This window comes from Eumetopias jubatus, unplaced genomic scaffold (genome assembly GCF_037043125.1).
Source record: "Eumetopias jubatus isolate StellerSeaLion01/CBP00866 unplaced genomic scaffold, mEumJub1_p1.0 scaffold_1, whole genome shotgun sequence".
NCBI lineage: Eukaryota > Metazoa > Chordata > Mammalia > Carnivora > Otariidae > Eumetopias > Eumetopias jubatus.
The window spans coordinates 123,900,888-123,919,657 of record NW_028274807.1 but is presented as its reverse complement, the minus strand read 5'-3'; the positions used below and the strand labels follow the sequence as shown (position 1 = coordinate 123,919,657).

The window sequence follows — 18,770 nt, the reverse complement described above, 5'->3', positions numbered from 1 at the left end:
GGCCCCATTCCTCAGTGAGCCTTCAGTGAAAGCAGTCAATTAATCCTGTCTCCCTGGTCTCAGGCCACACTCAGTGCTCACCCAGCCTGTGACCGAGCGTTTCTATCTCAGGCATGCGACCCCGCTTTGAGTCTTCAAACCCTGCAGATCCTGTGCCACTCCTCCCGGGGGAGGAAGGGGGGGTCTCACCTGTTCTGCTGCTTGTTGGATCCCTGCTTGGAGACTAGTCGCCCAATTGTGCTGTGGATCACAGTTTATGGCAACCCTGAGCTGAGAGCCCACTTCTGGGCTCACTGTTTGCAGCCGGCTTCCCTGCTCTGATACCTGGGAGCTTGCCTCACTCAGGTTCCCCCAGTCTTCCTGTGACCCCAAGGATCCTGAGACCACACTGTCCTAGAGAGGGTTCTACCCCGCTTAGCCGCCTGAGCAATGTCTCAAATGGGAGCAGACTTCTAAAAGTTATGATTTTTGTGCTCCATTGCTCTCTTACTTGCCGGTAGCCGGCTGATGGAGGCTCCTGATCCCCCACAGTCGGTCTTCTCATATATTGCCTTAGATTCACTTCTCCATGCTCTTACCTTGCAGAAAGTGGTCACTTTTCTGTTCATAGAATTTCTGCTATTTTCTTTGATCTCTGATGGAGTTCGCAGGTGTTCAGAATGACTTGATAGCTATCTAGCTGAATTCCCAGGATCAGATGAAATTAAGGTCTCCTACTCCTCCACCATCTTGGACTCCTCTTTCTCCTAAAAAAAAGTGGTTGAATGTAATTTTCAGTTTGCTTTTGAATTTAGATGCAACCAAACCTCCACTCTCAGCTATGCATTAAATGACAGTGGTCATTGCCTCCTTTTTCATCTTAGTCTGAAATAAGGGTGCTGGACCCAGAGCTGATAGCCCTCCTTGAGTCCAAGCAATTCAGGCAACTGAGAGGGTGTCTACAATGTAGCTAATTTTGTATCCAGCAACTTTGATTAATTTGTTCATTTTGTCCCCCCCCCCCCCGGGGAATCTTTAGTTTTCTACATATAAAATGTCATCTGCAGACAGATCATTTTACTTCATCATTTCTGATTTGTATGTCTTTTCTTTTTTCTTGTCTAATTGCTCTGGCTAGGACTTCTAGTACTGTGTTGATTAGAAGTGGTGAAAGTAGGCTTTCTTGCCTTGTTACCTGAACTTAGAAGAAAAGCTTTCAGTCTTTCACCATGGAGTATGATACTAGCTGTGGGTTTTTCATAAATTGCCTTTATTATGCTTTCTATTTCTAGTTTTCTGAGTATTTTTATCATGCTAGGGTGTTGAATTTTGTCAGATGCTTTTTCTACATCGATTGTGATGAGCATGTAGTTTTTCCCCCTTTGTTTATTGAGGTATTTTACATTGCTGTCTGTGTATTGGACCATTCGTACATGTCAGGAAAAATTCCATTTGGTCTTGTTGTATAATTCTTTTATTTTATTTTATTTTTTTTAAGATTTTATTATTTGACAGAGAGAGACACAGTGAGAGAGGGAACACAAGCAGGAGGAGAGAGAGAAGCAGGCTTCCTGCCGAGCAGGGAGCCCGATGTGGGGCTCAATCCCAGGACCCTGGGATCATGACCTGAGCCGAAGGCAGATGCTTAATGACTGAGCCACCCAGGTGCCCCTGTATAATTCTTTTAAATGTTGAGTTAGGTTTGCCAGTATTTTGAGTATTTTTGTATCAGTATTTATATGGGATATTGATCTGTACCTTTCTTTTCTGTCTTTGGCTTTGGCATTAAGGTAATGGTGGACCTTCCAACACTTAGGAAGTGTTTCATCCTCTTTAATTTTTTTTGGAAGGGTTTGAGAGGGATTGCTGTTTAATCCTTCTTGAAATGTTTGGTAGAATTTACTGGTGAAGCCATCTGTTACTGATTAGTCTTATAGGTTGCTGTTTCTAGGAATTGTTCATTTCATCTAGGTTACCCAATTTGGTGTAGAATTGTTCATAGTACTCTTTTTATTTCTGTAGAATTGGTAGTAATATCATTTTCATTTCTTATTTTAGTAATTTGAGTCTCTTTTTCTTAGTCCATCTAACAAAAGATAGGTCGATTTTGCTAATCTTTTTGAAGAATGAACTTGTGGTTCCGTTGGGGGTGTGTGTATCTATTTATATCTTGCCTTTCTAGCTTTTATTTTTCATGCTCTGTTCTAATCTTTATTTTCTTCTTTCTGCTAACTTTAGGTTTAGTTGATTCTTTTTTTCTGAAGGTATAAAGTTAGGTTATTTGGGATCTTTCTTCTTCCTTAGTGTGTTTACAGCTATGACTTCCCCTCTTAGCACTGCTTTTATGGTATCAGATAAATTTTTATATGTTGTGTTTTCACTTCCATTTGTCTCAAGTTATTTTCCAATTTCACTTGATTTTTGTCTTTGACACAGTGGTTTTTTTTTAAAGAGTGTGATGTTTAATTTCCACATATTTGAATTTTCCAGTTCTCCTTCTATTTCTAGTTTCATCCCATTGTAATTGAAATCATACAAACTGTTTTTGTCATCTTTTTAAATTTATTGAGACTCGTTTCATGTGTGCCCAATGTATAATCTATCCTGTATGATACTCGAGTCTCTCTGCCATTCAGATTCTGTTTGGTCAGTTGTCCCAATAAGGTCCTTGATAGCACTTTTTTTCTTCCGTGAAGGACCCACTTGGGGACCACATACTGCATTCACTTGTCCTGTCCTAATGAGCTCCCTTTCATCTGCACCAGCTCTTCAGACTTTGTTATGACACTGACATTTTTGAAGGCTGCAAAACAGATTATTAGATCGTTCCTCAGCGGTGTTTATCTCATGTTTCCTCATGATTAGATTCAGATCAGGTATCCCGGTGTGTCTACTACGTAAGTGATGTATCCTGTTCAGATGACACATCTAGAGACAAGTGATGTCCATCCGCCCTTCACTGGTGATATTTGATCACTGTTCAAGGTGTTGTCTGGTTTCTCTGCTGTGTGGTTATTGTTTTTTCTTTTGTAACTGATTAATACTTTTTGGGAGATAGAGACCATGCCAGGGGGCTACTTGACATTATACGACAAATACCAATTTTTACAAAATTGGTATTTACCAGCTCTATCATTTGCTTCATATCAGTTGGCATCCTACCCTAAGGAAGAACCCTGCTTCCTTGGGCATTTGTTTATTTCGCGGATTTGTTATTAAGTGGGTTTCTGGATTTCCTGTTCTACTCAGGTGTTTCTAATCCATTACTAGCATTATTTGTTTTCACGCTCAAATTGTCCTCACTTAGCCAACGGGAGACCCTTCAAGCTGGCTTCTATGCTCTTTTGATAGGAGAACCACCGTGAAATGTGTACTTTATGGGTAGTGTATCTTAGTTCTTGAACTTTTTTCTACCCCAAAGTCATGAAGATCATTTCTCTTTTCTAAAAGCTTTATTATTTTACCTTTTACATTTATGTTTCAGTCTAGTTGGAATTGAAGTTTACACATAATATGAAATAGAGGTTAGTTTCATTTTTTTCCTACAGTTACTTAGTTGACTGAGAGGCTTCTATTGAAAAGCGCATCCTTTCCTACTGTGTAATGCCACCTGTATCATGAATCAAGCATCCATATATCAGTATTTCACTGAGCTCTTTTGGGATCTGTTGCCTTCTCTCTGCACCAGCACCACACTGTCTTCGTGACAGGGGCTGTATGACAAATACTGAGAGTTGGTACAGCAAGTGGTCCCTCCTTATTCTTCTTCAAGTGGTATGGGATATTCTTGGCTCTTTGCAGTTCCACTTTTGTTTTTTTTTTTTTTTTTTTTTACAACTTTGAGATATAATTCTATGATGAACTGCACATATTTAAGTTGTGTAGTTTGAGTTTGACACATGTATACAACTGCGAAGCCATAACCACAATTAAGATAAGGAACATAACCAACCCCCCTCCAAAGGTTTCCTCATATATCCTTGTAATCCATCCTTCCTTCCCTCTTGACCCTGTCTTCAGGTAACCATTCATCTGCTTCCTATCACAATAAACTAATTTGCATTTTTTAGAATGTTATATAAAGAGAATCATTCAAAATGACACTTTCTATGTATAAAACACATACAAAAAGTATATACTTTTCTTTTTTGGTGGGTGGTGGGATGGGTGGGTCCTTTCACTTGGGATAATTATTTTGAGATTTCACATGTTGATTGGACATTGGGTTATTTCCTGGTTTTTGACTGTTATAGATAATGCTATTGTGAACATTTGTTTATGGGTCTGTGTGGAGTGGGGAAGAAAGACCTTTCTAGCTAGACCTTTCTAGCAGGGTTCCAAGCCAAGGATCCATAAAATAGACTGATGAAACACACTTATTAGTTTAAGGACTAATTTCCTCAGTATATAAAAATAAGTATCCAATAGAAAAGTGAACAAAGAAAATGAACAGTGAGCTGCCAGAGATGACTGTAGTAAGATATTGACTGTGGAATTGCTTGTTATAGCAAAATACTGGAAATAACCTAAAGGACCATCAGTAGGTGACTATTAAATTATTATACATATCCTACTGTCCTGATTCAGAATGGTCGTCAAGAAGTTTTAGGACACTGTGCTGGAAAGAAAATAAGAGGACAGTATTAAATATTACTATTTAATGATAAATATTAATGCTCACATATGCATGGATGTCTTGCAAGGAGAGAAACTGACAGTGGTTGCCTTTGGGGAGGGAAATTGGAGGGTTGGAAATAAGGGCTTGGATATAGACCTACATTCTACTGTATCTCCTGTTCTTTTTTAGTGTTTTATGAAATGCTTTTATGTTTAAAAACTAAAAATTAAATGTCACCCTCTTAAAACCCCAAAGCATTGATTGTCATGGTCTCCAAATGGCTTAAGGTGGCTGGTTAATTTTAGGTAAACTATATATACTGTCACAGTGACTCAGTTTCCCCGTTTATAAATGGGGGTGATAATAGGGTGAAAATAGGCTTACTTACACAATCCCATGAAGTGCTTTAAAAAATGCTTGGTGCACAGCAAGCTCTGAATAAGGGCTCCCAGTTAAGGTGTTTACAGATGAGTGACCTGCAACGTTAGGCATGCTGCAAATCATTTTGCTGAGACAGAACCATACGGTAGAAATTTTCTTAGTAGACAGTGAGGCAGGGAAACCTTGGGTCTTTAGTTTGGATAGGTATCTTTGAGTAGCATCCTAACCTGGTTCTGTCACATCACTAACTTCTCTGCATTTGTCTTGGCAGTGTCAACTCTAAGGTGCCTGAGATTGATCCTTCTGTAATTCTAATTTCAGGACACCTCCTACCTGTTCATCACTGGCCCGGATGTTGTGAAGTCTGTCACCAATGAGGATGTTACTCAGGAGGAGCTTGGTGGTGCCAGGACCCATACCACCATGTCAGGTTAGAGGCCTTGAGGCTCACCTTACTGTTTTTAACCATTGAGAAGTAGACACTGCCAAAGAGAATAGTGACAATCTTTTATAAATATCATTTAATCGGTCGAATTCGAGAGGACTGTAGTATGGTATATTTACTACAGATATAATAATAAAGATAGATTTAATAGCTCAGATTTGTTAAATGAAACAAAAACAGGCTACTACTAAAGCTTTGATAGTCTTTAAAATTTTAAAACTAACTGAAATGGTGGTTACAAGAGATAGGATATATAAATATATGTATATATGAACACATGTAAGTACATATATACACATACATATACACATGTAAATACATACATATACATATATAAATATACACACTGTTGAACCTTCAAAAAAAATGCTGTATTGTGACTTTCTTTTAATCCAAAGTTGAGGTATGTCTTAGATGGTGGTATTACCAATTGCCCTTGGCCAGGTACAGTCGTAATGTGATGGTCATGGCCCAAATTTTTACAAACTTAGTCATAGCTTTTCATCTTTTTGAGGTTATGTGCCACACGTGCAGAGTTCAAAATGTGTAAAGATTATTCTGTTCTTTGGACTGAAACAAAGGTTACTCTTACACAGAGGCATAGAATTGGGAGTGGGGCATGAATCTGACATTAATGAAGACTTTGTTGTTGGAGTAGTGAGGGAATTCCATATATTTTTGGAAAAAGACATCAGGTTGTGAAAGGATTGTCTATGACGAAATAAACAGTGTAAGTGAAGGCAGGAGAAATTGCTTCTTTGAAAGATTTCAAAGCGATGAGAAGCTGCTATGACCAATTTACACACTTCTATGTACTGCGGTTAAGGCATTAGATCATCACTTAGATGTCAGCATTTCTTAGTAAGTTACATCTCTCTTACATGTGTGAAGTCTTCCATTTGATGAATTTTTTTTTTTTTTTTTAAAGAGATGGTGGGGAGGGGCAGAGGGAGTGGAAGAGAGGGAATCTTAAGCAGGCTCCATGCACAGTGCAGAGCCCGACCCAGGGCTTGATCTCAAGACCACGAGATCATGACCTGAGCTGAAATCAAGAGTTGGATGCTTAACTGAGTGAGCCACCCAGGTGCCCTGATTTTTTATTTTATTTTTTTTTAAGTCAGAGCTCTTGACTCCTCCCACCCACCAAAGTTGTTCCTTTTCCACCTCAGGTTGGCATCAGCTTTGACTTATTCCTTACCCTCAGCTCTGCTCTCAGCTCCGTCTCCAGCATACAGCTAGAAGGAGAACTTCTCCTTGCTACTGCCCCACAGTTGGTCCTCACACCCTTATCTCAGGGTTTAATTGGCCACAGTTTTTCTTTGTACTGGGATCTAAAATAAGGTTGAATATTGGTGACATCTGATGTATTTAGCTGTATCTCCAAAGCAAGGCCTAAATGGAGCTCTATACATCTTTTTCCTTGGTTTTAAAACAGCTTTATTGAGATATAATTTACATATTATACATGAGACATACTCATTTAAAGTATACAAGTCAATGATTTTTATGTATTCGGTGTTTTTTCAGTTATCACCATAATTTTAGAACTTTTCATCATCCTCAAAAAGCCTCGCATCCATTAGCGTTTGCTCCCCATTTCCCCCCAAACAGTCTACCTCTAGGCAGTCACTGATCTACCTTCTGTTTCTGTGGATTTGTCTATTCTGAATATATATGGAATGGAAATAAATGGAGTCCTCCGATATATGGTCTTTCGTGAGTGGTTTCTTGTCCTTAGCATACCATTTTTAAGGTTAATGCATGTTGCGGCATGGATAATATTTCCACATAGAACTCTACCACAGTTTATGTATTCAGTGATCAGTTGAACATTTGAATTGTTTCCACTTTTTGGCTGTCATGAATATGCTGCTGTAAACATTCTTGTGCAAGTTTTGTGTGACAGGTTTTTTGTTTTCTTTGAGTATATACCTAGGAGTGGAATTTGTGGGTCAAGTGGTAACTCTCACTTTTTGAGGAACTGCCATGCTGTCCTTCAAGGCGGCTGCACCAATTTTTAAGTATTTCTTGAATAAAAGAATTCTGTGTTGAGCACGAAACATTTTATTCAGCGGATGTTCATTGTGTCCCTGTGTGTCAAGCATTGTTCTATGTGCTGGGAAAACCTTTGTGAAAGAAAAAAGACCCCTGCCTCTGTGGAGCTTATGTTTTAGCACAGGAGATGGACCATAAACAACCTGATAAATAAGGACATTGTGCAATATGTTAGAAGGTAATCTGTGTTATTGAAAAAGTAGAACAGGGTAAAGGGGGCCTGGGATTGTTGTGCTTTGAAATAGGGTAAGAGCAGGCCTCACTGTGAGGGTGGCAGTCGAGCAGATCTGGTGTTAACGGCATGAACGTCTAGGGGAGAAACAATGTAGGCGGAGGGAGTAGCCGATGCAAAGGCCCTGAGGAGGGAGGGTGGCTGGCATGTTCAGTGAACAGCAAGGAGGGTGGTTGGAGACGTGACATAAATCTGGCTTAAAAAGCTCAGTTTGGCTGCTGAGTGGAAAAGAGGCGGTAGGGGAAACGGTGGAAGCAGGGAGTCTGGGAGAGAGTTTCTGGCCCTACTTTCTCTGTCATGTCTGGGGCATTTGGCAGTTCTGTGATTTCAGTGTTCTTGAATGATGTCTTCGTTCCTCACTAGGGCCAGGTGGTTCTCCTTGCCCTCCACCATTCCTGAATACCATGACATTATGTGCCGGCCATTAGTCTTTTCTTTTTTTATTTTTCAGCTTTATTGAAAGCTAAGTGACCTATAACTAGGTGTAATTCTTGATGTGGGACTGCAGTGGCTGAGACGGGCCTGGGCTCTCCCATGTTAGAACTGATACTCCAGGGGAGATGTCATGTGGGAAACAGGGAAATGGACAGGCAGGTGTTGCAGGGAAGGGTGTGAAGAAAACTCCCACACAGGATGGGGATGGCACATGAGGGCCGTGGGGAATAAAGAAAGACATGACCCTGCCGAGATGTGGGTGCAGAGCCAAGGGAACAGGCTGCACAAACTGCAGGTCAACCTGAAGGTGGGGGCGTCTGTGGTGTCTCATCCTCGCAGAGCTGTTGGCAGGGTCTCCTGCAGACATGCCCTCGGACGGACAGGTGGACGTGGAGCAGCGTCTTTGGGCTGACAGGTGGCCAGGCCCATTATAGCCTCTCTGTTTTCTCAGGTGTTGCCCACAGAGCTTTTGAAAATGATGTTGATGCCTTGTGTAATCTTCGGGAGTTCTTCAACTACCTGCCCCTCAGCAATCAGGACCCAGCTCCCATCTGCGAATGCCATGATCCCAGGTGAGTTGCAGGAGACAGCACTGACTCTCATTTTGCAGGTTGGCTTGCCCTTTTCTGGCTCCTCTGCCCTGGCGGGACCTCCAGGGTCCACCCTATGGGGCAGCTTGGAGTAGACTGTGGAGTGGAGCCAGCGAGGCACTCAGGTGTTGGCATGTGGTGGCATGTCTGAATACAGGAGCAAAGAAAAATTTTATTTCTATTCACTTTTTTCCTCTCTGTAATATCTGATCAATAGGGGCGTGTGGGTGGCTCAGTCGTTAAGCTCAGGTCATGATCCCAGGGTCCTGGGATCGAGCCCTGCATGGGGCTCCCTGCTCAGTGGGAAGCCTGCTTCTCCCTCTCCCACTCCCCCTGCTTGTGTTCCCTCTCTCGCTGTTGCTCTGTCAAAGAAATCTTTAAAAAAAAAACAAAAAACTGATCAATAGCTTGGGAGTAAACAGTGCCCACCATCCCCCCCCATTGACATCTATGAGTCTTGATTTGTCCAGAATTGGAAATGGAAGTATTTTTTGTTTTGACGTGAAACATGAAATGGTGCAGACAGCATGCCCTTTAGGAAATGTGCCTGTACACCCCTGCCTGTGGCAGTCCAGGGGAAGGGTGAATTGCTGGCCACCTAGTGAGGACTTTCTCTCCTTCTTGCTATTGGGGCCACTGCCTGATACGGGGCACCACTGAGAAAGCCAGAGGTTCACCTGGGGAACTATTGCTTCAGATCTCTGGCTGCTTTCTCTCCATTTTGTTTCCACTCTGAGGTGCAAACTTCAGACTCAAACTAGTTCAAACTCACTTGGCCTGGACTTTGTTTTGCAGAAGGAATTTAGAATTCTAGCTCACAGGAAGAAGCCATTTTTAAGACACTGCTCTGTGGGGTGGACCTGGGCTCTTAACCTGCCTCAGCCCCACTCCTCAGAGGACCTAACCAGTGGCATATTATGTGTAGTCACAAAATGGAGGTTGGTCACAGGCCCAGAGTGATGGGCACAGCTTCCTTTTCTGAGAATCTATCCTGTTTGGGGTTCTTGAAAAGTTTAGGACATCATTTGAAGGTATTAGGGCCCAGAGGCCTAGGAATGACTAAATATCTTACTTAGGCCCAGCCATATCTCTTTCCCATATGATCCCAAAGTAGCTGTATGTATAAGTAGCACATAAAAAGTAAGGGAGGTCTTAATCCAGTGGGGCTCTGCTCCGATACCCTAGGGGAGAGTTCTCTGGAAAGTTGGGCTTGATGGGGCATGTGGCTTTACCAAGGCCAAACTTCAGCCCAGGTGTACACCTCAAGGCCAGAACAACCCCTGCCTGCCCACATGGGCCAGGAGGGGATGAGAGCATGTGGGAGAGGGGCAGGTTGCTGCCGAGTCCTCCTGTGGTGTGGGAGTGGGCCCTGGCGGGCCCCCTGCTCAGCCACGTAGATGCATGAGGAAGCAGAGAGCCATGAGCCTAGGTGACTGGTTAGTCCTCAGTGATTCTCCCTACCAGAGGGCCTGCAGTTTTTCTTTTCTTTTTTCTTTCTTTCTTCTTTTTTTTTAAAGGAGCCCTGGCAGGTTTATTTTCCAATACGGAATGTGAACCCACAGTGTTCAATAGCAGAACTCTGACTTTGCATTTCCAAGTCCTTGTTTTTTTATTTTTAATATCTCAGGAAGTGAGAGCAGTACTTGCTAGAACAGTGTCATCTTCACTGCAATGTCCTGTAGTGCCCCACACTATAGGAGGTATTCAGAGAGGATAAATGATGGAACCACATTCAGGAGAATAAGCCCATTTTTCCCCCTGTAAGTCAAAACAAAGATCTTTTGGGTTACTATCAAACTCAGGTTCAGTTTGACATGGTGGTAAGAGAGGAATGCAACTTTCAGTATACTTTGCAAGCCCAGCAGGGACAGAATCCTCTCACTCCTGCCCACCCCCATGATATCTCTCCCATCCCCCAGCCACTGGCTCTTCCTTTGTTGATTGTATTTCCTTCTTTTTCTATCCAAAGCGACCGTATGGTTCCAGAGCTTGACACAATTGTCCCCTTGGAATCGACCAAAGCCTACAACATGGTGGACATCATACACTCTGTAAGTGCCACATCTGCCAGTCTTCTGTGTTGGCTCAGCCGTGTCCATGGTCCTTGTGCTTTGGCGTAGGGAGGAAGGTCCAAACCCACAGGCTTTAACATTGGGCAACACGGGCAGAGCGTGTGGTGGGTGCAGGACCGGGGCCACTCAGTAGCGTTCTAGGAAGAGCTAGTGGCGGTAGCCAGCATACGGCTCTCCTGTCCTTGAAGGCTGGAGGGAGGAGGAGCCAATTGGACCAGTAAATTTCAGGGGTCTTTAGAGAGCACGGAGAGGTGCATAGAGAAGGGTCCATGTCCCCAGAGTCTGGAGTTGAGGCCAGGGAGACTTTTTGTTAGGTACCACCTTTGTTTGGAACCTTACGCTCAGTGGGCATTTGTTTCTCTAGAGAGATGGAGAGCAAAAGTACATGTAGCATGGGTAGTTTTAGGTCCAAAAAAAGGTTTTTGGTCCAAAGAAGGTAAAAATAGGGTAGGGTCTCTGTCATCAGCTCCCCTAATTCTTTTTTTGCTCTTTGGAGCCCCAGCTGTGTGGGGGCCTGTGGTTACTGGAGGAAAGCCCTAGAGCTCTACTCAAGCTGGGCTGGGCCCTCAGTGTGCCTGTCTGACCTCCCCTCAGCACCTGTTCTTATTTTCTTTACTTCCTAAGGCTGGATATAACCCCTTCCATTTCTGCTCCCCACTCTGGTCAGATCACTTGGGCATTTCCTTCATGGAGAAAATTGATAGTATAAAGTTCCTTACTCCCTGTAGGTGACCATTTCTCCATCTCACCATCCTTCCATGTCTCCTCAGACTCAAAGAGGGAGATGCTTCTACCTCGGCTTCTGACCATCCTTCCCCATCTGGTGTCTTGCTTTCTTGACCAGTTTGTGTAAATCTCTTAATTTCTTCTCCCTTTAACTCCTCCCTCTAGCAACAACTATATATAAACATGCATAGATTTTTTTTTTGGTCTGCTTTTTAAGAAAAACAAAACCCCTCTTAACCCAAACCCCTCTTAACCCAGTTTAATTGCTGTCCGAATTCTTCTCTCCCTTTTCATTTAAAGCCCTCTTGTCTCTTCTTTCCTCCTCACTGGAATCTGGCCTCTGGTTTTCTCTCTCTTGAATGACAGACCTGCTAATGACTTCTCTAGTTGATAAGTCCAGGGGACTAAGGTATTAAATATAGTTACAGAGGTAACTGTTATGAAAAAACACTTTGCTTGAGTAACAAAAAAAAGTGTATTGAACGGATCAAATGCAATGCATCACATAGAGAAACAGAAGCCTGCCTCCCTGGTGATCTCACACCAGTCACTCTTTCCACGCAAGCCTCTGAGGGAAACCACCATCCTGACTTTTGACAGTGTAAATTAGTTTTTTTTTTTTTAATCCATTGTCTAAATGGAATCCTATGGTGTTCTGTGTCTTGCTTCTTTGACTCAGCATTGTGTTTGTGAGATTTGTCCATGTTGTTCTCATTGGTCTCTTTAGTCTCTTATGTGAACAGACCACAGTTGATCTACTGTTGGTGGGCATTTGGGTAGTTTCTAGTTTGGGACTGTTAAGAATATGTTGTGTAATTTGGTAAGTAAATTACACATTTCTCTTGGATCCATACCTTGGAGTGAAAGTACCACGTCATAGGGTGTGCATGTGTTTACTTTAGTAGATATTGCCAGAGGGGTTTCCAAGGGATTATGCCAGTTGGCACCCCCACCAGCAGCATCTAAGGGTTCCAGTTGCTTCACGTTCTCTTCAACACTCAGCCACTACCATGGTGCCTTCATTATTGAGAGTTTACAGGATGCTTTTACATCTGGTAGGAATAGTTCTTTTTTTTTTTTTCCCTTATAATGTTCAGTTAGCCAGCATATAGTACATCATAAGTTTTTGTTGTAGTGTTCAGTGATTCATTAGTTGTGTATAACACCTCGTGCTCATCACAACACGTGCCCTCCTTAATACCCATCACCCGGTTACTCCCAACCCCCTCCCTTCTGTAACCCTCAGTTTGTTTCCCTTGATGACTATTTTTTCAGAGTTTCCTTGCCTAGTCTTGCTTGTTTGCTTTTCCATATGAATTCTAGAATCTGTTCGTCTTGTTTTGTGGGCGGTGGTGGTGGAAATAGGGAATCCTGTTGTTTTTATTGAGGTCCTGTTAAAATCATGCACTAATTTGGGATAATTGACATCCTTCTGTATCTGGAACAATCTAAAAACATAGGTTGCATTTTTACTTGTTAAAGTGTACTTTTTTCCCCCTTGAGGATTCTTTTAAAGATTTCCTTGTATAGGTTGTTCATATTTTTTAAGTTTATTCCTAAGTATCTTTTTATCGTAAAGGGAGTGTTTTCTATCTTCTAAAGATTTTTTTAGGTGTATTTAAGTTACTGATTCTGCTATCAGTTTTCTATCCTATTGCCTATTAAGTTCTCATTATTTGTAAAAGTTTTTTACTGTTAATTTTTTGGAGGTTTTGAAGTGCAGTAGTATACTATCTACATGAATATAGTATTTTATTTTTTTATTTTAAGATTTATTTGACAGAGAGGGAGAGGAAGCAGCAGACTCCCCGGTGAGCAAGGAGCCTGATGCGGGGCTTGATCTCAGGACCCTGGGACCATGACCTGAGTCTAAGGCAGATGCTTAATCGACTGAGCCACCCAGGTGCCCCTGAATATAGCTTTTTAAATTAAGTTTTTAATTTTAATTCCAATAAAGTTAACATATGGTGTTATATTAGTTTCAGGTATACAGTATAGTCATTCAGTAGTTCCGTATGTCACCGGTACTCGTCACAAGTGCACTCCTTAATCCCCACCACCTATTTCACTCATTCCCCACCCACCTCTCCTCTAGTAAACCATCAGTTTCTTCTCTATAGTTAACAGTCCTTCTCTTGGCACTTCTCTCTCTCTCTCTCATTTTCCTTTTGCTCATTTGTTTTGTTCCTTAAATTCCACATGTGAGTGAAATTATATGGTATTTGTCTTTCTCTGACTTATTTTTCTTACCGTTATACTCTCTAGCCATCCATGTTGTTGCAAATGACAAGATTCCATTCATCAATCAACAGACACTTAGACTGCTTCCATATCTTGGCTTGTAAATAGTGCTGCTGTAAACATAGGGGTGCCTGTATCCCTTTGAATTAGTGTTTTTGTATTTTGGGAGTAAATACCCAGTAGTGTGATTACTGGATTGTAGGGTAGTTCTATTTTTAACTTTTTGAGGAACCTCTATACCATTTTCCACAGTGGCTGTACCAGTTTGCATTCCTATCAGTAGTGCAGGAGGATTCCTTTTTCTCCACATCCTCACCAACACTTGTTTCTTCTGTTGTTGTTTTTAATTATGTTCAGTTAGCCACTGTATAGTACATCATTAGTTTTTGATGTAGTGTTCAGTGATTCATTAGTTATGTATAACACCCAGTGCTCATCACAACATGTGCCCTCCTTAATACCCATCACCCTGTTACCCTTGCCCCCCCCCACCTGAGACCCCCAGTTCATTTCCCAGGATCCATAGTCTCTCATGGTTCATCTACCTCCCTGATTCCTCCCCCTACAGATTTCCCTCCCTTCCCTTATGGTCCTCCGTGCTATTGCTTATGTTCCACATATGAGTGAAACCATATGATAATTGTCTTTATCTGCTTGACTTATTTCACTTAACATAATCCCCTCCAGTTCCATCCATGTTGATGCAAATGGTGGGTATTCATCCTTTCTGATGGCTGAGTAATATTCCATTGTATACACGGACCACATCTTTATCCATTCATCTGTTGAAGGGCATCTTGGCTCCTTCCACAGTTTGGCTATTGTGGACATTGCTGCTATGAACATTGGGGTGCATGTGCCCCTTCTTTTCACTACATCTGTACCTAGTGTTGTTGATTTTAGCCATTCTGACAGGTGTGAGAGGATATTTCATTGTAGTTTTGATTTGTATTTCCCGATAATGACTGATGTTGGGCATCTTCATGTGTCTGTTTTCCATCTGGATATCTTCTTGGTGAAATGTCTGTTCATGTCTTCTGCCCATTTTTGATTGGATTATTTGTTTTGGGGGTATTGAGTTGTCTAAGTTCTTTATATCATTTGGGTACTTACCCTTTATCAGATTGGTCATTAGCAAATATCTTCTCCCATTCTGTAGGTTGCCTTTAGTTTTGTTGGTGGTTTCCCTTGCTATGCAGAAGCCTTTTATTTTTATGAAGTCCCAATAGTTTATTTTTGCTTTTGTTTCCTTTGCTCAGGAGACCTATCTAGAAAAATGTTGCTATGGCCAATGTCAGAGACATTATTGCCTGTGCTTTTCTAGGAATTTTTATGGTTTCCATTCTTACATTTAGGTCTTTTATCCATTTAAGTTTATTTTTGTGTATGGTGAAAGAAAGTCTTTTTTTTTTTTTTTTTTTTTTTTTTTTTAACATAGGCTCCACACCCAGCAGGGAGCCCAGTGCGGGGCTTGAAATCACGACCCTGAAATCAAGACCTGAGCTGAAATCAAGAGTCGGATGCTTAACCGACTGAGCCACCTAGGTGCCCCAAGAAAGTAGTCATTGCTTTGCATGTAGCTGTCCACTTTTCCCAATGCCATTTGTTGAAGAGACTTTTTCCCATTGCATATTCATTCCTCCTATATCAAAGATTAACTGACCATATTGTGGGTTTATTTCTGGGTTTTCTATTCTGCTCCATTGATCTATGTGTTTTATTTTTATGCCAGTACCATACTATCAGTGGCATTATGACAACTTTGTAATATAACTTGGTATGGAATTGTGGTATCTCCAGTTTGTTTTTTGAGATTGCTTTGGATATTTGGGGTCTTCTTTGGTTCCATACAAATTTTAGGATTGTTTATTCTAGCTCTGTGAAAATGCTATTGGTATTTTGATAGGGATTGCATTAAATCTGTAGATTGATTTGGGTAATATAGACATAATTTTTTTAAAATTTAAATTCAATTAATTAACATACAGTGTATTATTAGTTTCAGAGTTAGAGTTCAGTGATTCATCAGTCTTATATAATACCTAGTGCTCATTACATTGCGTGCCCTCCTTAATAGACATTTTAACAATATTTCTTCTTCCAATCCATGAGCATGGAAGGTCTTTCCATTTCTTTGTGTTTTCTTCAATGTCTTTCATCAGTGGTTTATAGTTTTCAGAGTATAGGTCTTTTACCTCTTTGGTTAAGTTTATTCCTAGGTATTTTATTGGTTTTGGTGTAGTGGTAAGTGGGATTGTTCTCTTATTAATTCATTTTCTGCTGCTTCATTATTAGTATATAGAAATGCATCAGATTTCTGTACACTGATTTTGAATCCTGGAACTTTACTGAAATTGTTTATCAATTCTAGTAGGTTTTTGGTGGAGCCCTTAGGGGTTTCTGTGTATAGTATCTTGCCATCTGCAAATAGTGAGAATTTACTTCTTCCTTACCTATTTGGGTGCCTTTTATTTCTTTTTGTTGTTTGATTGCTATGGCTAGCACTTCCAGTACTATGTTGAATAAAAGTGGTGAGGATGGACATCCCTGTTTGTTCCTGACCTTAGGGGAAAAGCTCTCAATATTTCCCCATTGAGTATGATGTTCACTGTGGGTTTTTCATATAGGGCCTTTATTATGTTGAGGTATGTTCCCTCTGAACCTACTTTGTTATTTTCTTGTTTTTGTTTTTCTTTTAGAGAGAGCATGTGTGCGAGTGGGGAGGGGCAGAGGGAGAGGGAGAGAGAGAATCTTAAGCAGGCTCCACGCAGACATGGGACTTGATCTCACGATCCTGAGATCATGATCTGAGCTGAAATCAAGAGTTGGATGCTTAACCGACTGAGCCACCCAGGCGCCCCTGAACCCACTTGCTTGAGGGCTTTTATCATGAATGGATGTTGTACTTTGTCACATGTTTTTTCTGCATCTATTGAAATGATCATATGGTTTTTATCCTTTCTCTTCTTGATGTGATGTATCACACTGATTGTTTTACTAATATTAAACCACCTTGGCATCTTGAGAATAAATCCCACTTGATCGTGGTGTTAGATTCTTTTTTAATGTATTGTTGGATTTGGATTGCTAATATTTTGTCGAGGATTTTTTTGCATCTATGTTCATCAGGGATATTGGCCTGTGGTTCTCTTTTTTGGTGGTGTCTTTATCTGGTTTTGGTATCAGGGTGATACTGGTCTCATAGAATTAATTTAGGTTTTCCTTCCTCTGTTTTTTGGAGTAGTTTGAGAACAGGTATTAACTCTTCTTTAAATGTTTGGTAGAATTCACCTGTGAAGCTCTCTGGTCCTGGACTTTTGTTTTTTGGGATTACTGAGTCAATTTCTTTGTTGATTATCAGTCTGTTCAAATTTATATTTCTTTCTGCATCACTTTTGGTAGGTTATAGGTTTCTAGGAATTTATCCATTTCTTCTAGGTTGTCCAGTTTGTTGGCATATAATTTTTCATAATACTATGTTACAATTGTTTGTATCTCTCTGGTGTTGGGTGTTATTTCTCTTTCATTTGTTAATGTGTTTGAGACCTCTCTCTCTTTTTGTTGTTGTTGTTTTTAAAGACTTATTTATTTGAGAGAGGGAAGGAGGGAGGGAGAGAATTTCAAGCTGACTCCCTGACATGGAGCTCAATCTCAGACTCACTGAGCGTGGAGCCTGACGTGGGGCTCAATCTCACAACCCTGAGATCATGACCTGAGCTGAAATCAAGAGTCAGACTCTTAACTGACTGAGTCACCCAGGCGTCCCTCTTCTTTTTTTGTTTTTATTGATTTCATTTATTTGAGAGAGAGTGGACACAAGCATGCATGAGTTGGGGGAGGAGTAGAGGAAGAGAGACAAGCAGACTCCACACTGAGTGTGGAGCCTGACATGGGGCCAATCCCCCACACTGAGATGATGACCTGAGCTAAAATCAAGACTTGGACACTCAACCAACTGAGCCACCCAGGCACCCTCTCCTTTTTTTAAATGAATTTGGCTAGCGTTGATCTTTTAAAAGAACTGGCTCCCGGTTTCATTGATCCGTTCTGTTGTTTTAGTTTCTATATCCTTTATTTCCAATCTTTATTGTTTCCTTCCTTGTGTTGGTTTGGGGTTTTGTTTTTTCTTTTTCTAGCTCCTTCATGTGTAACATTAGGTTGTTGATTTGAGATTTTTCTTGCTTCTTGAGGTATTGCTATCAACTTCCCTCTTAGAACTGCTTTTGCTGCATCCCAAAGATTTTGGACTGTTGTGTTTTCATTTTCATGTAATTTTTTATTTCTTCTTTGATTTCTTGGTTGACCCATTTATTGTTTAGTAGCATATTATTTAACCTTCATGTATTTGTGTTCTTTCCAGGTTTTTTCTTGTGGTTGATTTCTAGTTTAATAACGTTGTGGTAAAAGATGCATGGTATGACTTCAGTCTTTGAATTTGTGACTTCTTTTGTGGCCTAATATGAGATCTGTTCTGGAGAATGTTCCATGTGCACTTGAAAAGAATGTGTATTCTGTTTTAGGATGGAATGTTCTGAATATATCTGTTTAATCCATCTGGTCCAGTGTTTCATTCTAAGCCACTGTTTCCTTGTTGATTTTCTGTTTGGATGATGTGTCCATTGATGTAAGTGGGGTGTCAAAGTCTCCTACTATTATTGTAGTACTGTTGATTATTTCCTTTATGTTAGTAACTGTTTTATGTATCTGGGTGCTCCCATGTTGTGTGTGTAAATATTTACAATTGTTATATCCTTCTGTTGGATTGTCTTCTTTATTATTATAGAGTCCTTCTTTGTCTCTTGTTACAATCCTTTTTTTAAAGTCTGTTTTGTCTGCTTATAGATATTGCTACCCCAGCTTGCTTTTGACACCCATTTGCATGATAAATGTTTCTCCATCCCCTTACTTTGAATCTGCAGGTCTCTTTAGGTCTGAAATGAGTCTCTAGTAGGCAGCACATAGATAGGTCTTGCTTTTTTACCTATTCCATCACCCC

At 40.8% G+C, this 18,770-nt stretch overlaps 1 protein-coding gene across 1 annotated transcript in view; it reads left to right on the top strand.

The window, feature by feature from the left end:
* Positions 1-18,770, top strand: part of PCCB (propionyl-CoA carboxylase subunit beta) — a 99,994-nt gene that overhangs the window by 33,953 nt on the left and 47,271 nt on the right. The window contains exons 7-9 of the mRNA XM_028099214.1: positions 5,300-5,408; positions 8,597-8,717; positions 10,705-10,786. Of these exons, the coding sequence (XP_027955015.1) occupies positions 5,300-5,408; positions 8,597-8,717; positions 10,705-10,786 (312 nt within the window). The remainder of the gene's footprint in view (positions 1-5,299; positions 5,409-8,596; positions 8,718-10,704; positions 10,787-18,770) is intronic.